Source organism: Anthonomus grandis, chromosome 19, assembly GCF_022605725.1.
Source record: "Anthonomus grandis grandis chromosome 19, icAntGran1.3, whole genome shotgun sequence".
NCBI classification, from domain to species: domain Eukaryota; kingdom Metazoa; phylum Arthropoda; class Insecta; order Coleoptera; family Curculionidae; genus Anthonomus; species Anthonomus grandis.
This window is the reverse complement of record NC_065564.1, coordinates 6118811-6136271: the sequence shown is the minus strand read 5'-3', so window position 1 is coordinate 6136271 and position 17461 is coordinate 6118811. Positions and strand designations below refer to the sequence as shown.

At 41.8% G+C, this 17461-nt stretch overlaps 1 protein-coding gene across 7 annotated transcripts in view; it reads right to left on the bottom strand.

The window, feature by feature from the left end:
• LOC126747748 (nuclear hormone receptor FTZ-F1) overlaps positions 1 to 17461 on the bottom strand; it is a 105363-nt gene that overhangs the window by 5855 nt on the left and 82047 nt on the right. For all 7 annotated transcript variants that reach the window (XR_007664370.1, XR_007664371.1, XR_007664372.1 and 4 more), the window contains 4 exons: positions 13767 to 13981; positions 12981 to 13472; positions 454 to 712; positions 298 to 398 (listed from right to left, as the gene is read on the bottom strand). Coding sequence is in view for 4 of the 7 variants with exons in the window: in XM_050456552.1 (XP_050312509.1) it covers positions 298 to 398; positions 454 to 712; positions 12981 to 13472; positions 13767 to 13981 (1067 nt within the window). In the remaining 3 variants the exon portion in view is untranslated. The remainder of the gene's footprint in view (positions 1 to 297; positions 399 to 453; positions 713 to 12980; positions 13473 to 13766; positions 13982 to 17461) is intronic.

The window sequence follows — 17461 nt, the reverse complement described above, 5'->3', positions numbered from 1 at the left end:
GGATTATCTTTAAATTCAGCTTCAATTGCCTGGAAAATTTTACAATTGTCCCCTTAGCAGGACGTGGAAGGCCATTGGAGAATCTTGTTCAACCCCCAGATAGTTGAAATCCTCTGTTTGAACTCAACTGCCTGGACGAAAACCCGATTCTCCCATAATAACCCTTGAAAACTCTCTCTGAGTAACTCTCTCTTATCCATCTTCCAGGCAGTCGATATCTGTCTCTTTCCCTCTTCGACTGCCCGTAAGATCCACAAAATTCCCCAGTTATTCCCGCTTTATCTGAATCATACTTACAGGAATCTGGGAGTAACACGTCAAACAGTATTCGAGTAGGGCGTGCTGCACTTGCTCGTAACCCTCGTGCACGTGCTTCCTGTTGGCGATCCCCTTGACTTCTGCAAACGACCACGTTAAAACCCACTTCACTTCCTCCGAACCAGTTCTACTCACCTGGATTCAGCAGCAACATGAACTTGATGCAAATGTAGTCGCTGACGTCGAACTTGAGCTCCTGGAGCTTCGCCGTTATGTTGTTGAAGTGGTCGACGAGGGCGGGCACCCCGAGGAGCCCGAGACTGAGCAGGTCGAACTTTTGCCCGTTGTGCAACGTCGTCTCGTCGGGCAGGCTGTTGTGCATGCGCTGGTGGATGTGGTCCAGGACCAGCATGTCCGACCAGGAGTGTTGGAGCAGTTTCATCTGATCGTCCACCTGAAACGGAAGATCCTTTTTAGGCCACAATCGAATAAATCCGAGGAACAGGAGGAGAGCATGGGTAAGCCGTTAAGATTCGTGGTTTCCTGCCAGGCAGTTGGTCACCCCCACCTTCTAATGAGCCCCTGGAAGGGTGAGGCCCCATAAACCTGAGGGATTTCACTGGAAGAGGCTTACTGCAGTTTTCCCAAGACTTTCAAGCAGACTTGGCAACAGAGCAAACCCATAGACAAGCCTCTCTCAACGCACAGGAAAAGCAAAATAAAACGAGCGTGCCTCGACATCTAGTAATGGTTATGCGCCGTACTAGGTTTACTCTCTGTCTCGCTCGCTCGCTCCTACTCCCCCTCTCGTAATTCTCGTTCGTGTAACTAGTCAACTAGGCCATGGTTAGTATGTCAAGAACTTGCTAGCGCAACTATTACGAAATAATGTGGTAACCGATCTGAAGAAAGATCTCCTATTATGCCATGCCGTGTTAAATGATGATGATGGTGGTGAATAAAAACCGAAAGTGGATTTGTTTAGATGTCGATGCAGGTGCTCAAGCACGTATTATGGAGCAAGACTCACTTCTACTTATATCAAGCAAACCTGAGGAAGACCCGAAATAAATTACGTATCTAGACGATTTCGTTGTATGGCTTTGGTCCTGCGGTCAAACCAGATTTGGAATCTCTGGACTCTGAGCCTGATGTTGAAGAGCAAGCTTGTAGATCTGAAAGGAATTCCGTTTATGGATGATTTTTTTGGATCGTCAGCTTGTGAAGGAATAAATTGCTTAGCTAGATGATCTTGGTATCATGGGGAGGGATTCGACTGCCTCAAAGAAGACAACAGTTGCTTCAAGAGCCTGAAAGACCATATTAATGACTTTAACCTGTCTGGAAGAAGATTGAATGGCTACGTTTGCATGGAAGAAAAGAGGATTTACTGCAACCCCTGTCCTCTAAGGGTCACCAGCCGATCTTGGAACTTTCTTACACGTTACCAACGAACGAATTGCGTAGCTAGATGATCTGGGTACTATAGAGAGCGTTTTAACTGCCTGGAAGAAGACAAATTTGCCTCAAATACCTGACAGACCATAAAAATGGCTTCAACTGCTTGGAAGATAAGAGAAATCGCTGCATTTGCTTGGAAGAAATGAGGGTTTACTGCAATCCCTGCCCTCTAAGGATGACCAGCCAGTCCTAGAACCTCCCCATAGCTTTCCAACGAATGAATTGCTTAACTAGATGATTTTGGTACCATAGAGAGGGTTTCAACTACCTGAAAGAAGACAAATTTGCCTCAAATGCCTGACAGACCATAGAAAAGGCTTCAACTGCTTGGAAGATAAGAGAAATCGCTGCATTTGCTTGGAAGAAATGAGGGTTTACTGCAATCCCTGCCCTCTGAGGGTGACCTGCCAGTCCTGGAACTTCCCCATAGCTTTCCAACGAATGAATTGCTTAACTAGATGATTTTGGTACCATAGAGAGGGTTTTAACTGCCTGGAAGAAGACAAATTTGCCTCAAATGCCTGACAGACCATAGAAATGGCTTCAACTGCTTGGAAGATAAGAGAAATCGCTGCATTTGCTTGGAAGAAATGAGGGTTTACTGCAATCCCTGCCCTCTAAGGATGACCAGCCAGTCCTGGAACCTCCCCATAGCTTTCCAACGAATGAATTGCTTAACTAGATGATTTTGGTACCATAGAGAGGGTTTCAATTGCCTGGAAGAAGACAAATTTGCCTCAAATGCCTGACAGACCATAAAAATGGCTTCAACTGCCTGGAAGATAAGAGAAATGGCTACGTTTGCCTGGAAGAAATGAAGATTTACTGTAATCCCTGCCCTCTAAGGATGACCAGCCAGTCCTGGGATCTCCCCATAGTTTCCAACGAATGAATTGCTTAACTAGATGATTTTGGTACCATAGAGAGGGTTTTAACTGCCTGGAAGAAGACAAATTTGCCTCAAATGCCTGACAGACCATAAAAATTGCTTCGACTGCTTGGAAGATAAGAGAAATCGCTGCATTTGCTTGGAAGGAATGAGGGTTTACTGCAATCCCTGCCCTCTAAGTGTCACCAGCGAATCCTGGAACTTTCTTACACGTTACCAACGAATAAATTGGTTAGCTAGATAATTTAGGTACCATAGAGAGGGTTCAACTGCCCTAAAGAAGACAAAAATTGCTTCAAATCCCCGACAGACCATAGAAATGACTTTAACTTGCCTGGAAGAAGATTGTAATGGCTGCATTTGCTTGAAAGAAATGAGGATTTACTGCAATCCCTGTCCTCTAAGGATTACCAGCCAATCCTGGAACCTTCCTACACGTTACCAACGAATAAATTGCGTAGCTAAATGATCTGGGTACTATAGAGAGCGTTTCAACTGCCTGGAAGAAGACAAATTTGCCTCAAATGCCTGACAGACCATAGAAATAACTTCAACTGCCTGGAAGAAGACAGAAATGACTGTGTTTGTTTGGAAAAAACGAGGATTTACTGCAACCCCTGCCCTCTGCTTATGAATTACTTATCTAGATGATGATCTTGGTGTTGGTTGTTTTTTTTTTTAAGAACCTTATTCCTATAACCCTGTTCGCAGTTGCGCAATTACTCTGACTCATAACCCCAATAATTCTCCAATTAACAACAAAAAAGAAAAAAAAAGTGTAACGCGTCGATTTTTATTGAACTTGGCCCGGATCGCCGCCATCATTTTCACTTTCAACATCGCTTTACGTAATCGCCATATTGTCTTCTCCCTCCCCCGCGCCGCGCTTCTCGCCTCTCTCTCTCTCCTACTCGCTCGTTCGGTTTTTGCTTTTTGCAGGAATCGGTGTCAGCCGCGCTGTTGCCGTTTTCGTTTTAATATTTTACGCTCGGTGAAGCGGATCTTATTAATTTCCTTGATTATTATTATTATTGTTATCGATATTCCGTTATAGATGTGGATTTTTTCTTAGGAGGAAGCACGTCTGGTAATTAGGTTTCGCGTTGGGCACCCGAAGGTCCTTCCTCGTGCTGCAGGCCTTTGTTCGATTCCCCATTTGAATCTCATGCATTTTTAATAATAATAATAATGGGAAGTGCTCGTTACGCGGGTTCGTCATGCGTAAAACCCCTCCACTGTGGTAGTCATTGCAAGGGTGCAACCTAATAAGACATTGATCCACTTTCGGTACCACCGTTCACATTTTGATAAATCGAGCGATCAATCATGGGTCATGTCACAACAGTTCTCCGGCACAATACCCAATTGATCTTTCACTGGTCAGCGCAATCATAATAATGATAATAAATAAAAGGAACAATTACGTGTCGAAAGGTAAATGTCACGCCAGGGTTTCGTATGCTAATGTCATCCGGGGAAAATTGACGAAATTTAAATGTCGGCACGTGTATACCTGGTTTAACTCTGTCTACGCTAGATATGACGTTGTTAGATTTCATCGGACTCCCGGGCTTGCGCCAACTTGAGGAGGCCTTAAGAGCAGAAACCGGTGGTGAGAGTGGTTTGATTGTGATTGGTCTTCATTGGCCAACAGAGTCACCGGATCTGACGTCTGTGGACTGAAATTTAACATAATTTTAGGCATTCGTGATTCCCCCCAGGAATTACAGAGCTTGGTCGAGGCAGTTGAACCAATTGCGTTTTCCTACAGGACATTGAAGTAATTTTTAGTTTCTTCCTGGCAGCTGAGTCCTTTTGCGATAACAACAGCCTGGACGAAAGCAGCAATGGCAGCTACAGACTAGAAGGAAGTAGGAATGGTTTCTACAGCTTGAAACTAACCGGAGACGACTTTAACAGGCAAAAAATTGCTTCTACAGCTTGGAAGAAACCGTTGATGGCTTTTACTCCTTGGAAGTAAGCTTCGACTGCCTGTAATAATGCCTTTAATTGCCTGGCAGAGAACCAATATGGATGTTGTGGTAATTCCTCATTGGCCAGCAGAGTCACCAGATCTGACGCCTGTGGAGTTGAATTCAACATAGTTCAAGCCATTCGCGATTTCCTTCAGGAAATTACAGAGCTTCGTCCAGGCAGTTGAACCAATTGCGTTTTCCCACAAGACATTGAAGTAATTTTTAGTTTCTTCCTGGCAGTTGAGTCCATTTGCGATTACAACAGCCTGAACGAAACCAGCAATAGCAGCTACAGTCTGGAAGGAAGTAGGAATTGCTAGTACAGCTTGAAACTAACCGGAGCCGACTTTAACAGGCCTAAAGGGTTCAAAAAATTGCTTCTACAGCTTGGAAGAAACCGTTGATGGCTTTTACTCCTTGGAAGTAAACTTCGACTGCCTGTAATAATGCCTTTAATTGCCTGGAAGAGAACCAATATGAATGTTGTGGTAATTCTTCATTGGCCAGCAGAGTCACCAGATCTGACACCTGTGGAGTTGAATTCAACATAGTTCAAGCCATTCGCGATTTCCTTCAGGAAATTACAGAGTTTCGTCGAGGCAGTTGAACCAATAGCGTTTTCCTACAGGACATTGAAGTAATTTTTAGTTTCTTCCTGGCAGTTGAGTCCTTTTGCGATTACAACAGCCTGGACGAATCCAGCTATAGCAGCTACAGTATGGACGGAAGTAGGAATTGCTAGTACAGCTTGTAACTAACCGGAGACGACTTTAACATTACGGAAGGGTTCAAAAAATTGCTTCTACAGCTTGGAAGAAACCGTTGATGGCTTTTACTCCTTGGAAGTAAACTTCGACTGCCTGTAATAATGCCTTTAATTGCCTGGAAGAGAACCAATATGAATGTTGTGGTAATTCTTCATTGGCCAGCAGAGTCACCAGATCTGACACCTGTGGAGTTGAATTCAACATAGTTCAAGCCATTCGCGATTTCCTTCAGGAAATTACAGAGTTTCGTCCAGGCAGTTGAACCAATTGCGTTTTCCTACAGGACGTTGAAGTAATTTTTAGTTTCTTCCTGGCAGTTGAGTCCTTTTGCGATAACAACAGCCTGGACGAAAGCAGCAATGGCAGCTACAGACTAGAAGGAAGTAGGAATGGTTTCTACAGCTTGAAACTAACCGGAGACGACTTTAACAGGCAAAAAATTGCTTCTACAGCTTGGAAGAAACCATTGATGGTTTTTACTCCTTGGAAGTAAACTTCGACTGCCTGTAATAATGCCTTTAATTGCCTGGAAGAGAACCAATATGAATGTCGTGGTAGTTCTTCATTGGCCAGCAGAGTCACCGGATCTGACGCCTGTGGAGTTGAATTCAACATAGTTCAAGCCATTCGCGATTTCCTTCAAGAAATTACAGAGTTTTGTCCAGGCAGTTGAACCAATTGCGTTTTCCTACAGGACATTGAAGTAATTTTTAGTTTCTTCCTGGCAGTTGAGTCCTTTTGCGATTACAACAGCCTGGAAGAAACCAGCAATAGCAGCTACAGTCTGGACGGAAGTAGGAATTGCTAGTACAGCTTGAAACTAACCGGAGACGACTTTAACAGGCCGAAAGGGTTCAAAAAATTGCTTCGACAGCTTGGAAGAAACCATTGATGGTTTTTACTCCTTGGAAGTAAACTTCGACTGCCTGTAATAATGCCTTTAATTGCCTGGAAGAGAACCAATATGAATGTCGTGGTAGTTCTTCATTGGCCAGCAGAGTCACCGGATCTGACGCCTGTGGAGTTGAATTCAACATAGTTCAAGCCATTCGCGATTTCCTTCAAGAAATTACAGAGTTTTGTCCAGGCAGTTGAACCAATTGCGTTTTCCTACAGGACATTGAAGTAATTTTTAGTTTCTTCCTGGCAGTTGAGTCCTTTTGCGATTACAACAGCCTGGACGAATCCAGCTATAGCAGCTACAGTATGGACGGAAGTAGGAATTGCTAGTACAGCTTGTAACTAACCGGAGACGACTTTAACATTACGGAAGGGTTCAAAAAATTGCTTCTACAGCTTGGAAGAAACCGTTGATGGCTTTTACTCCTTGGAAGTAAACTTCGACTGCCTGTAATAATGCCTTTAATTGCCTGGAAGAGAACCAATATGAGTGTTGTGGTAATTCTTCATTGGCCAGCAGAGTCACCGGATCTGACGTCTGTGGAGTTGAATTCAACATGGTTCAAGCCATTCGCGATTTCCTTCAGGAAATTACGGAGCTTCGTCCAGGCAGTTGAACCAATTGCGTTTTCCCACAAGACATTGAAGTAATTTTTAGTTTCTTCCTGGCAGTTGAGTCCATATGCGACTACAACAGCCTGGACGAAGCCAGCATTGGCAGCTACAGGCTGGACGGAAATAGGAATGACTTCTACAGCTTGAAACTAACCGGAGACGACATTAACAGGCCGAAAGGGTTCAAAAAATTGCTTCTACAGCTTGAGAGAAACCGTTGATGGTTTTTACTCCTTGGAAGTAAACTTCGACTGCCTGTAATAATGTCTTTAATTGCCTGGAAGAGAACCAATATGAATGCTGTGGTAATTCTTCATTGGCCAGCAGAGTCACCAGATCTGACGCCTGTGGAGTTGAATTCAACATAGTTCAAGCCATTCGCGATTTCCTTCAGGAAATTACAGAGCTTTGTCCAGGCAGTTGAACCAATTGCGTTTTCCCACAAGACATTGAAGTAATTTTTAGTTTCTTCCTGGCAGTTGAGTCCATTTGCGATTACAACAGCCTGGACGACACCAGCAATAGCAGCTACAGGCTGCAACGAAGTAGGAATGACTTCTACAGCTTGAAACTAACCGGAGACGACTTTAGCAGGCCTGAAGAGTTCAAAAAATTGCTTCTTCAGCTTGGAAGAAACTATTGATGGCTTTTACTCCTTGGAAGTAAACTTCGACTGCCTGTAATAATGCCTTTAATTGCCTGGAAGAGAACCAATATGAATGCTGTGGTAATTCTTCATTGGCCAGCAGAGTCACCAGATCTGACGTCTGTGGAGTTGAATTCAACATGGTTCAAGCCATTCGCGATTTCCTTCAGGAAATTACGGAGCTTCGTCCAGGCAGTTGAACCAATTGCGTTTTCCCACAAGACATTGAAGTAATTTTCAGTTTCTTCCTGGCAGTTGAGTCCATTTGCGATTACAACAGCCTGGACGAAACCAGCAATAGCAGCTACAGTATTGACGGAAGTAGGAATTGCTAGTACAGCTTGAAACTAACCGGAGACGACATTAACAGGCCGAAAGGGTTCAAAAATTGCTTGTACAGCTTGGAAGAAACCATTGATGGTTTTTACTCCTTGGAAGTAAACTTCGACTGCCTGTAATAATGTCTTTAATTGCCTGGAAGAGAACCAATATGAATGCTGTGGTAATTCTTCATTGATCAGCAGAGTCACCGGATCTGACGCCTGTGGAGTTGAATTCAATATAGTTCAAGCCATTCGCGATTTCCTTCAGGAAATTACAGAGCTTCGTCGAGGCAGTTGAACCAATTGCGTTTTCCTATAAGACAGTGAAGTAATTTTTAGTTTCTTCCTGGCAGTTGAGTCCTTTTGCGATTACCGGAGACGACTTTAACAGGCCTGAAGGGTTCAAAAAATTGCTTCGACAGCTTGGAAGAAACCATTGATGGCTTTTACTCCTTGGAAGTAAGCTTTGACTGCCTGCAATTGCCTGGAAGAGAGCCAAAATGGGTGCTATTGCCTCGATAGAAGTAGAAATAGCTGCAAGAAAAGGGGACCAAAACGCGACAACATTGCAATAGTAAACGACGTCGCTCGCACGCGACAGGTGCTGCCACGAAACGGGCAACGTCGGAACCGACATCAGCCGCGTACAGAAGAACAACAACAGACGCCATCATTGTCTGTAAATGTGTCACGGTCTCGGATTATAGGAAAAAAAACGAACTTTACAGGAGCAACAGGCTGTATAGAGCGAACCGCAAAAGCGTCTTTAACGCGGCGGGTAATTTCGCGTCTGAAGGGATCCTAAAGGGAAAAACTTCCCTCGATGCCGTCTTAATTACCATATTTAAGGTGGAGATCAAAGCGGCGAAGATCAAAGGGAAGTTGTTAACCCCAAGCAAGAGAGAGAGACTGGAGGGGGGCTGCGACATGAATCGTTGCAATACTTCCATGTGTGTGTGCAATTGAGCAATTTTTCCTTTACCAAATTGAGCCGCATTTAAATAATTTAATGACGGCGTGTGTGCACCGTTGCAAAGCTGGTTTTGTTGCCATTAAAACGAACCGATGGCGCAATAGCCCGCCACTTTTGCACTCTACACTTTGTCTTGTCACGGCGTGTCGATTTTAAACGGGGATCCGCAAATTGGTTTAACATTTCGCTGACACACTTCCATTTGTTTCGCGTTTATTGTCCGCGGAACAGGGGATTCGTCTGAATCTAGAGCCAAGAAGCTGAGGGAGAGTAATGGGAGTCACTTCTGTCAAGCTTTCTTTGAGTCCAAACCCAAGGAGTTATATGGAGTCAGGAAGAAACGAGAAGTTGTAGTGGGATTCCGAAGAATCGTCAAGGCAGTTGACCTCATTTTTGGTTTATATGTATTCAGACTGGAGGCTTTTCAGTAGTCTTCGAAGTAAGTTGCAAGACAGTTTTACCACTAACCAAACTCTCGACGCGTGTTTCGCTAACGATGATGACTTCTTCAGGGGAAAATTGTACTTCAGTTTTAATTGAATTTGACTTGAGTCTGGTAGAGCAGCATGCGTAAATCAAGTTTCAAGAAACAGGGTCAGTACAAAACAGAAAAAATGACGTTCAGCATCCAGTGGGAAATGAAGCGGTAGAAATTGCAACTGCTACCGCATCTGGCGTGTCTAAAAGTACCGATCACAAAATTTTAAAATTACACAAATATCATGCCTACAAAATCAAACCAGTACATGAACTAACTGATGATTTTGACCGTTGTGTACAATTTGGTGAGTACTTCGATGATAAATTAAATCGTGTAAGAAATTTGCTGATGTACAATGTCTGTTTCTTGGACGATTTCTCCATTTATTTACATGGTAAAGGCAACTGAGCGACGCTAGTCCTCGTTTATTTCGAGAAACCCATATGCTGCCACCTCAGAAACTTATCCTGGGAGATCATATTGTTGGACCTTTAATGCTGAAAATTACAAGGAACTTCTCCACGACCCCATCAATCCCAGAATAACTGAGTTACTTGAAAAAGGAGAAAATGAATTGATGTTTGAACTTCGATGATAAATTAAATCGTGTAAGAAATTTGCTGTACAATGTCTGTTTCTTGGACGATTTCTCTATTTATTTTTATGGTAAAGGCAACTGAGCGACACTAATCCTCGTTTATTTCGAGAAACACATATGCTGCCACCTCAGAAACTTATCCTGGGAGATCATATTGTTGGACCTTTAATGCTGAAAATTACAAGGAACTTCTCCACGACCCCATCAATCCCAGAATAACTGAGTTACTTGAAAAAGGAGAAAATGAATTGATGTTTGAACTTCGATGATAAATTAAATCGTGTAAGAAATTTGCTGTACAATGTCTGTTTCTTGGACGATTTCTCTATTTATTTTTATGGTAAAGGCAACTGAGCGACACTAATCCTCGTTTATTTCGAGAAACACATATGCTGCCACCTCAGAAACTTATCCTGGGAGATCATATTGTTGGACCTTTAATGCTGAAAATTACAAGGAACTTCTGCACGACCCCATCAATGCCAGAATAACTGAGTTACTTGAACAAGATGAGAAAATGAATTGATGTTTGAACTTCGATGATAAATTAAATAGTGTAAGAAATTTGCTGTAAAATGTCTGTTTCTTGGACGATTTCTCTATTTATTTACATGGTAAAGGCAACTGAGCGACACTAATCCTCGTTTATTTCGAGAAACACATATGCTGCCACCTCAGAAACTTATCCTGGGAGATCATACTGTTGGACCTTTAATGCTGAAAAGTACAAGGAACTTCTGCACGACCCCATTAATCCCAGAATAACAGAGTTACTTGAACAAGATGAGAAAATGAATTGATGTTCCAACAAGATAGTACTTTGATGATAAATTAAATCGAGCGACACTAATCCTCGTTTATTTCGAGAAACCATATGCTCCCACCTCAGAAACTTATCCTGGAAGGTCATATTGTTGGACCTTTAATGCTGAAGATTACAAGGAACTTCTGCACGACCCCATCAATCCCAGAATAACTGAGTTACTTGAACAAGATGAGAAAATGAATTGATATTTGAACTTCGATGATAAATTAAATTGTGTAAGAAATTTGCTGTACAATGTCTGTTTCTTGGACGATTTCTCTATTTATTTACATGGTAAAGGCAACTGAACGACGCTAATTCTCGTTTATTTCGAGAAACACATGTGGTGCCACCTCAGAAAATTATCCTGGGAGATCGTACTATTGGACCTTTAATGCTGAAGATTACAAGGAACTTCTGCACGACCCCATCAATCCCAGAATAACTGAGTTACTTGCACAAGATGAGAAAATGAATTGATGTTTCAACAAGATAGGGCATCACCACATTATGCTGCTGCCGTTCGTTATTTTTTAGACCTGGGCCGTAGACTGGCCTGCTAGATCCCCCGATCTTACCCCTTTGGATGTTTTTTGTGGGGTCATCTAAAAACCAAAGTTTTTGCCGCAAAGCCTGACTCCCTTAAAGATCTTCGAAACAGTCAGTTAATAACGCCCGAATTCTTTTCTTTCCAAATTGTGTGTTAGTATACAGAATAGTTTTGATCAAGTTCTATCTACTCCGTAAATGGATGTATACCTGTTGAGTTATTTACTAAATAAATAAATGGAAACAGTAATTTCTAGGCTTCAACTGCCAGGAAGAAATCACAAATTACGTCAAAATCCTGGAAGAAACTGCGCAAGACTCCAACGTCTTTGAATAACTGGCAAATCAGTTACAGTCTCAGTCTCAACAGTTTGGAATACAGCAGAAACCACGCTGGACTGCCTGGACTGGAAGATGGATCTCTAAGAGACTCTTCTGTGCCAGATTAGTGATCGAAGGCAAAGAATATAACAATATTCAATAATGTGAAAATGAACATAACATGAAAATATGGCTAAAATTAAGCTCTCATTATTCAGGTGATTGGAGAAAGAACCCGTCATAAGCAACGAAACATCAGTATAGGATTCTGACATCCTTGAATGACCAGATTTCAAAATATCAGGGCAATAAAAAAATTCCGTTTAATATTTTACGAAAAGTGAGTAAATCTGATCGAGTCCTACTTACTTCAAGACTATCGATATTAGTACGAAACTTCTGGTAAATGCCTTAAAGCTTCTTGAACGCCTTCAATTGCTTCCATATGTTTAGAATAAGGTGACCATCCAGGTGAGGCATATTCAAGCCCAGAACGAACCACTGAATAGTAGAATAGTCTTGAAACAAATGAGAGACAATTCCCCAGAGTTACGCATAACAAAACCAAGATTACGCGCATACCCTTATTATGACAATGTCATCATAATGAGGCACAAATGTCAATTTACTGTCCAGTAACACAGCCACCAAGTCTCTAAGGGTAGTGGCAGATTTTCACACACAGAATCAACATCAGATTGTAGAAATTGAGCATCAGTTGCGGATTTTATAAAAATAGGCCCTGTGTGGGAACGCTGAGGTACACCAGAAAAATTCATCAATCGAGTAACTTCTGCTGCTGAATGAGATGTCTATGGCCTACTTTGTCAAACGTCTTCGAGGAATCAGTGTAAGTACTGTCTACGTGACTATGATGGTTCTCAAAAGCCGAAGATAAATACGAAATCCGGCTCAAAGGACCATGGGATTTGTCCCGTGAATCCGGCTCGAAGGACCATGTTTTTATTTTACTACAAGTTACGTATTGCATCCATTAACCCACTTAGAGAACGATTTCGTATAGGCAAGCTTATACCAAAAATTATACATTCGCGTGTGAGTTATATGAGAATGACTTGCCGAAATCCGGTCCATGTAAATATTTTCTGTTGATCTGAACCGAGGTGCATCTCCTTGTTCTCAAAAGCCTCCAACAAGTACTGTTTATATGCAAGCAAGTTATATAGTTACGGTAGATTTACCCTCAGAAAAACCGTGTTGCTGATGTCCCGACTATGCCACGAGAGCTTACTGGCAAAAAGGTGTCAAATAATTTTGGGGATTTCAGATAGATATTTCTAAAAAGATTGACGGTATGCCATCAGGTCTATAAGAATATTTACTATATATTACACACTACCCTGGCTCACCTCTATAGATCGCAAGGTAACAAACAACAAAACGCGAGTGGCACTTACCTTGAGATCCTTAAAAAACACCGAATTCCTCGCCCAGTCCACCTGCGAGAACAAATTCTGATCTAAAACTTTACACATGAGTTCGAACAAATCGACCTCGCACTGATTGTACGTCTGGCTCTGCAAGAGTCCGTATAACGAGTTCTGCCACTCCCGGTCGTCGATTCCTTGCACGAAATCCCGAATTAGGGGCGACACTTTGTTTTGGTTCGGCACCCCGCCGCCGCCCCCACCTCCGCCACCACCCGGTACCACCGTGTCGAACTGGAACGATTTGGGGCTGAGCGAGTGGGGCGAGGTGGTGGTCGAGTTGGCGGTGCCCCACAGTTTCTGGTCCAGTTGGCTCTGGGAGGCGGGATTGTTGTTCGCCACCCCGCCGACGATCTGGAGGGCCGACTGCTGACCCGACAGTTGCATGTGCGAGCTGACTTGGCCTAAGGCGACCGCGATCGGCGAGGGGGATGAGTCCGGGGACGACGTGAGGGAAGAAACCTGGAAAATCAGAGAATCGGATGTCAGTTTTGATGAGGTCGAGGCCCTAAACAGAGAGTAATCACATGCGGATGAGACCCGACGAGGTCGGAACTGGTCGTCAGGTCTGTTGGGGAGGATATGCGCTAAAGTGGATGCCCTGGACGCAATCCACTTGATGGAGCACACTGACGTATCCGTTTTATATTGGCCTCCCCAAGTACCTGACCTAAATCCAGTTGATTTAGCTAAGTATATAGTACAAAAGATGGAAGTCTGCTTCAGAAAACCACCCCTTCCCCAAAGGGATCTTACCTGAGGTATTTGAATTTCTTGTTTAATATGAATGTTGGCGTAGGAAGAGGTGCCCGGTTGGGGGCTGTACAGGCCCTCGGGCTGTAGCTGCGCACCGCGTATCGTCTGCGCGGCCAACTGTCTCTGTCGCATGATTTGCAGTTTGCGCGCCCTGTCTCTCTTGTACATTGGTCCGAATTTGTTTCTGCCGCCCCTCATGCGATCCGCTCGTACGGCTGAAATTTGAGAAAAAAACAACGCATTAGAAGTCACATAGGGGCAGGTGTACCGCACATGGTGGTGCGCATCCTATAGTCTTAGATTTAGCAAACAGGAAACCGGCAATTTGAGGATATTGTTCGCGAAACCCTTTGGGACCAGCTGTTTCGGTTCGGCATATGTTTTGCATGGCGAGGAGGCGATTTTAATAATTTACCGGCCTTGTATCACTTCCACACACACACACACACACAATAAAAAAAAATCGGCGTATTTTTAAAAATAAAACGGCGCATACTTTGTTGTACATGTACCGCGCGCGTTAGTGGCCTTGAGAGTATTGTAGACTCTTACTATAATTAGCACAATGTTCGTGCGCTGCTTTAGCTGATGTTTATTGTTGTATATGCGGCGCGGAACGACACGGAAAGGGCCGTGCCGAAGATAAATATGAAATCCGGCTCGGAGGACCATGGGATTTTTCTTCTGAATCCGGCTTGAAGGACCATGTTCTTTTATTACAATTCTTCACTTATATCGACTCAAAAACAAAAGGGTCAAACAATAGTTAAAATTACTAGCGTGCAAAGGCAACGATGTTCAACTGGAAACAAAAAGTGTTTGTTAAAAGTGTCTTACAATAAAAGTTTGCCTCTTCAATTTCTTACTTTGTGTAAGTTGGTTGAGTATAACCAGATTTATGATATTTAACCACACATAAGCTCAATTCACTAAGTGACGTGCATCTCGTTTTTTAGACAAAACATCGAAGGTGTGTGTGGGTAATGATCGGGACTGTAATCGGGCCATCGATGACATTTTATGACGAATTTGCCCGGAAAACGTAATTGCACTACGTTATGCCTTCCGACCCAACCTAAATCGACCAGATTTGGCATAAATATCCGTCTGGTTTCACCACTATATACCTGTAATTTTCAAGGTAATCGACAAAGTTGAAATACCTAAATAATAAACCATATTCGAAGACATATCTGCGCCGGCCAACCTCGTGACCATTCGATATCATGGTATCGAGCTCCAGTTGGTTTTCTGAATTCGTTCGTTACGTGATATCGCTTTGTCATGATGAATAATTTAAAACTATATTAAAATAGTCTTGTCCCTCTGGCCCAAAGGCTCTTGAATAAATCAGCTTTCGCTCCGAAACATGGTCCTTCGAGCCGAATTTCAACTATGTTCTTCCCTAATTTCGCAACAGAATCAATTACATCTTGACGAGCACAAAAATAGTGTTCATTATTACCGACACGTGTTCAGCATAAAAGCCTCATTGTCTTGTCTCGAAATAAAGCTTAAGCAATCGCCCCGGCGGATTTGAAAACTTCTCACGCATTTGCGTGTATTTGCGCAAGAACCCGAATCATCGAAACAAATAAACGTTAAAAAAAAAAATAATAATCGAGGCGAGACGTGACATGGTTGACGTTTTTCGGTTTCGAAATTCTGCTCCCAATAAGGTTTGAAAAATGCGCGGGAAAATTCGGAAAGGAAAGCGCCGCAAACGTTGGGTTATGTTTCGGGTTTCACTTCTCGCTACAAAAGTTAATTTAATGATGTAAACAGACGAGGCAAAAAATGTATTCGGTAAGAGTAGTTGATCGTCGGTTTGCGTGTTATTCTTGAGCCTGGAAGTGCGCATCGAGTTACGTGAAGCAAACATTAATTCATTAAAGCATTTGGTCCTTCGAGCACACTTTGATTCCTTCTCGTGTGTGTGTGTGTGTGTAAAAAAAAACCCAACCGGACATAAATTACAACCTCGAGGGGGGAAGCCATCGTACCATTACATTATGCACAATGCCGATCCCTTCTTATTGTCCAGGAAGGAATTCGTGCTTCCTTTCAAGGTATTCTCCACAGAGGGGCCCCAGTTACTACGACCAGTTTTTAATTGTAATAACGCTTTTCAATTATCAGTTCGCCTCGATTTCCGGTTCCCCGATAACGAGTTCCGTTTCAAAGAGAAACAAGTTTCGTTTATGTGACGAATTTCTTGGTTATCTCGACGATTTGCTTATATGCCTGAATCGTTATATTGTTCGGGTGACTGCTTGCTCACTTACATGGACGATTTCCTTATTGCTTTCCCACATACATGGATCAGTTCGTTATTGCTTCCATTTACAAATGATTGGATTATCAGTTGTTCACTTACATGGACGATTTCTTTATTGCTTTCCCACTTTCATGGATCAGTTCGTTGTTGATCCCATTTACAAATGATTTGCTTGACATTTGTTCACTTCTATGGACAATTTCCTTATTGCCTTCCCGCTTTCATGGATCAGTTCGTTATTCCTCCCATTTACAAATGATTTGCTTAACACTTATATGGTTTCACTTATATGGATGATTTCCTTATTGCTTACATGAATCAAATCCAAAATTCACTTATCTTAACCATATTTCCCAATACTAAATGTGCAGAACTAAGTAACCCAGTAAAACCCGCTGAAATGGATTAAGTGCGTGTTTATAATTAAATAATTTAAATGTAGGTTCCATGGTACAATTTGGATTAACTTCTCTCATACCCGTTTTATCCAGTGCTATATCGTTTTTGTGGCTAATGTATAGTGCTCTAGTACCAAAAAACCCACTATGTATGCATTTTCCTGATTGAGGTAATTTCCTAAATTTTTTTTGTAAATGAGTCGAAATTAATAAATTTATATATTTTTCGAAAACTTATTCTAATAATTATTTTTTTAAACCTCTTTTAAATGATGCAATATATAAAATATTCCATAAGTTCTTTGGTTCATACGTAGGGTCTTAAAAACTCTACAGATCTTTGACCTTTGTCCCTCCACGCGCTAGGTCTAGAAATATGCATATAATTTTTTTTAACGTATATAGGTATAATTTTATAAAATTTAAATAAACAAACTGTGTTATTAGATTAGATATTAACGACGAAACCAGCTGTTATTTATGAGTATTATTTTGGAAAACAATGATTTTTGAAAACAATTTCTTACTGGTAAGTTGTGTGGGGTGGGTGGGGGGCTAAGGGTGAGTTTAATGAAAAACGGTTTTTTTTGGCAGCAAATAATTGCCTGAGAAAAAAATGCTTTTTAAGAAAATTACAGGTGATAAAAAAATCTATATTTTTTGTATCTATACTTTTCTCACATAACCTTAAGGTTTTCGAGTAAAACGTGAAAACTCCTAATTTTGTGCCTTAATAAGTTCTAATTTAAAAGATTGAAAAAATTCGTCCATTTCGCTCAAAGAGACCCCAATATTAATTTAAATAGTCGAAAAAACACAAAGACTTTTAAAAGCGAGACTTTCTGTTTTTTTCGTCTATTTAAAAAAAAAAACTAATTTGAAAGTTTGGGAATACTTTCCTGTGTTAGAATTATTTGTTTAAAAAGTTGTATTAATGGCCTTTTAATATAGGAAGTGTAAAATATCCTAAAGTAATTAATTATATTTAATAAACGTAATTTTTATAAACACCCTGTATT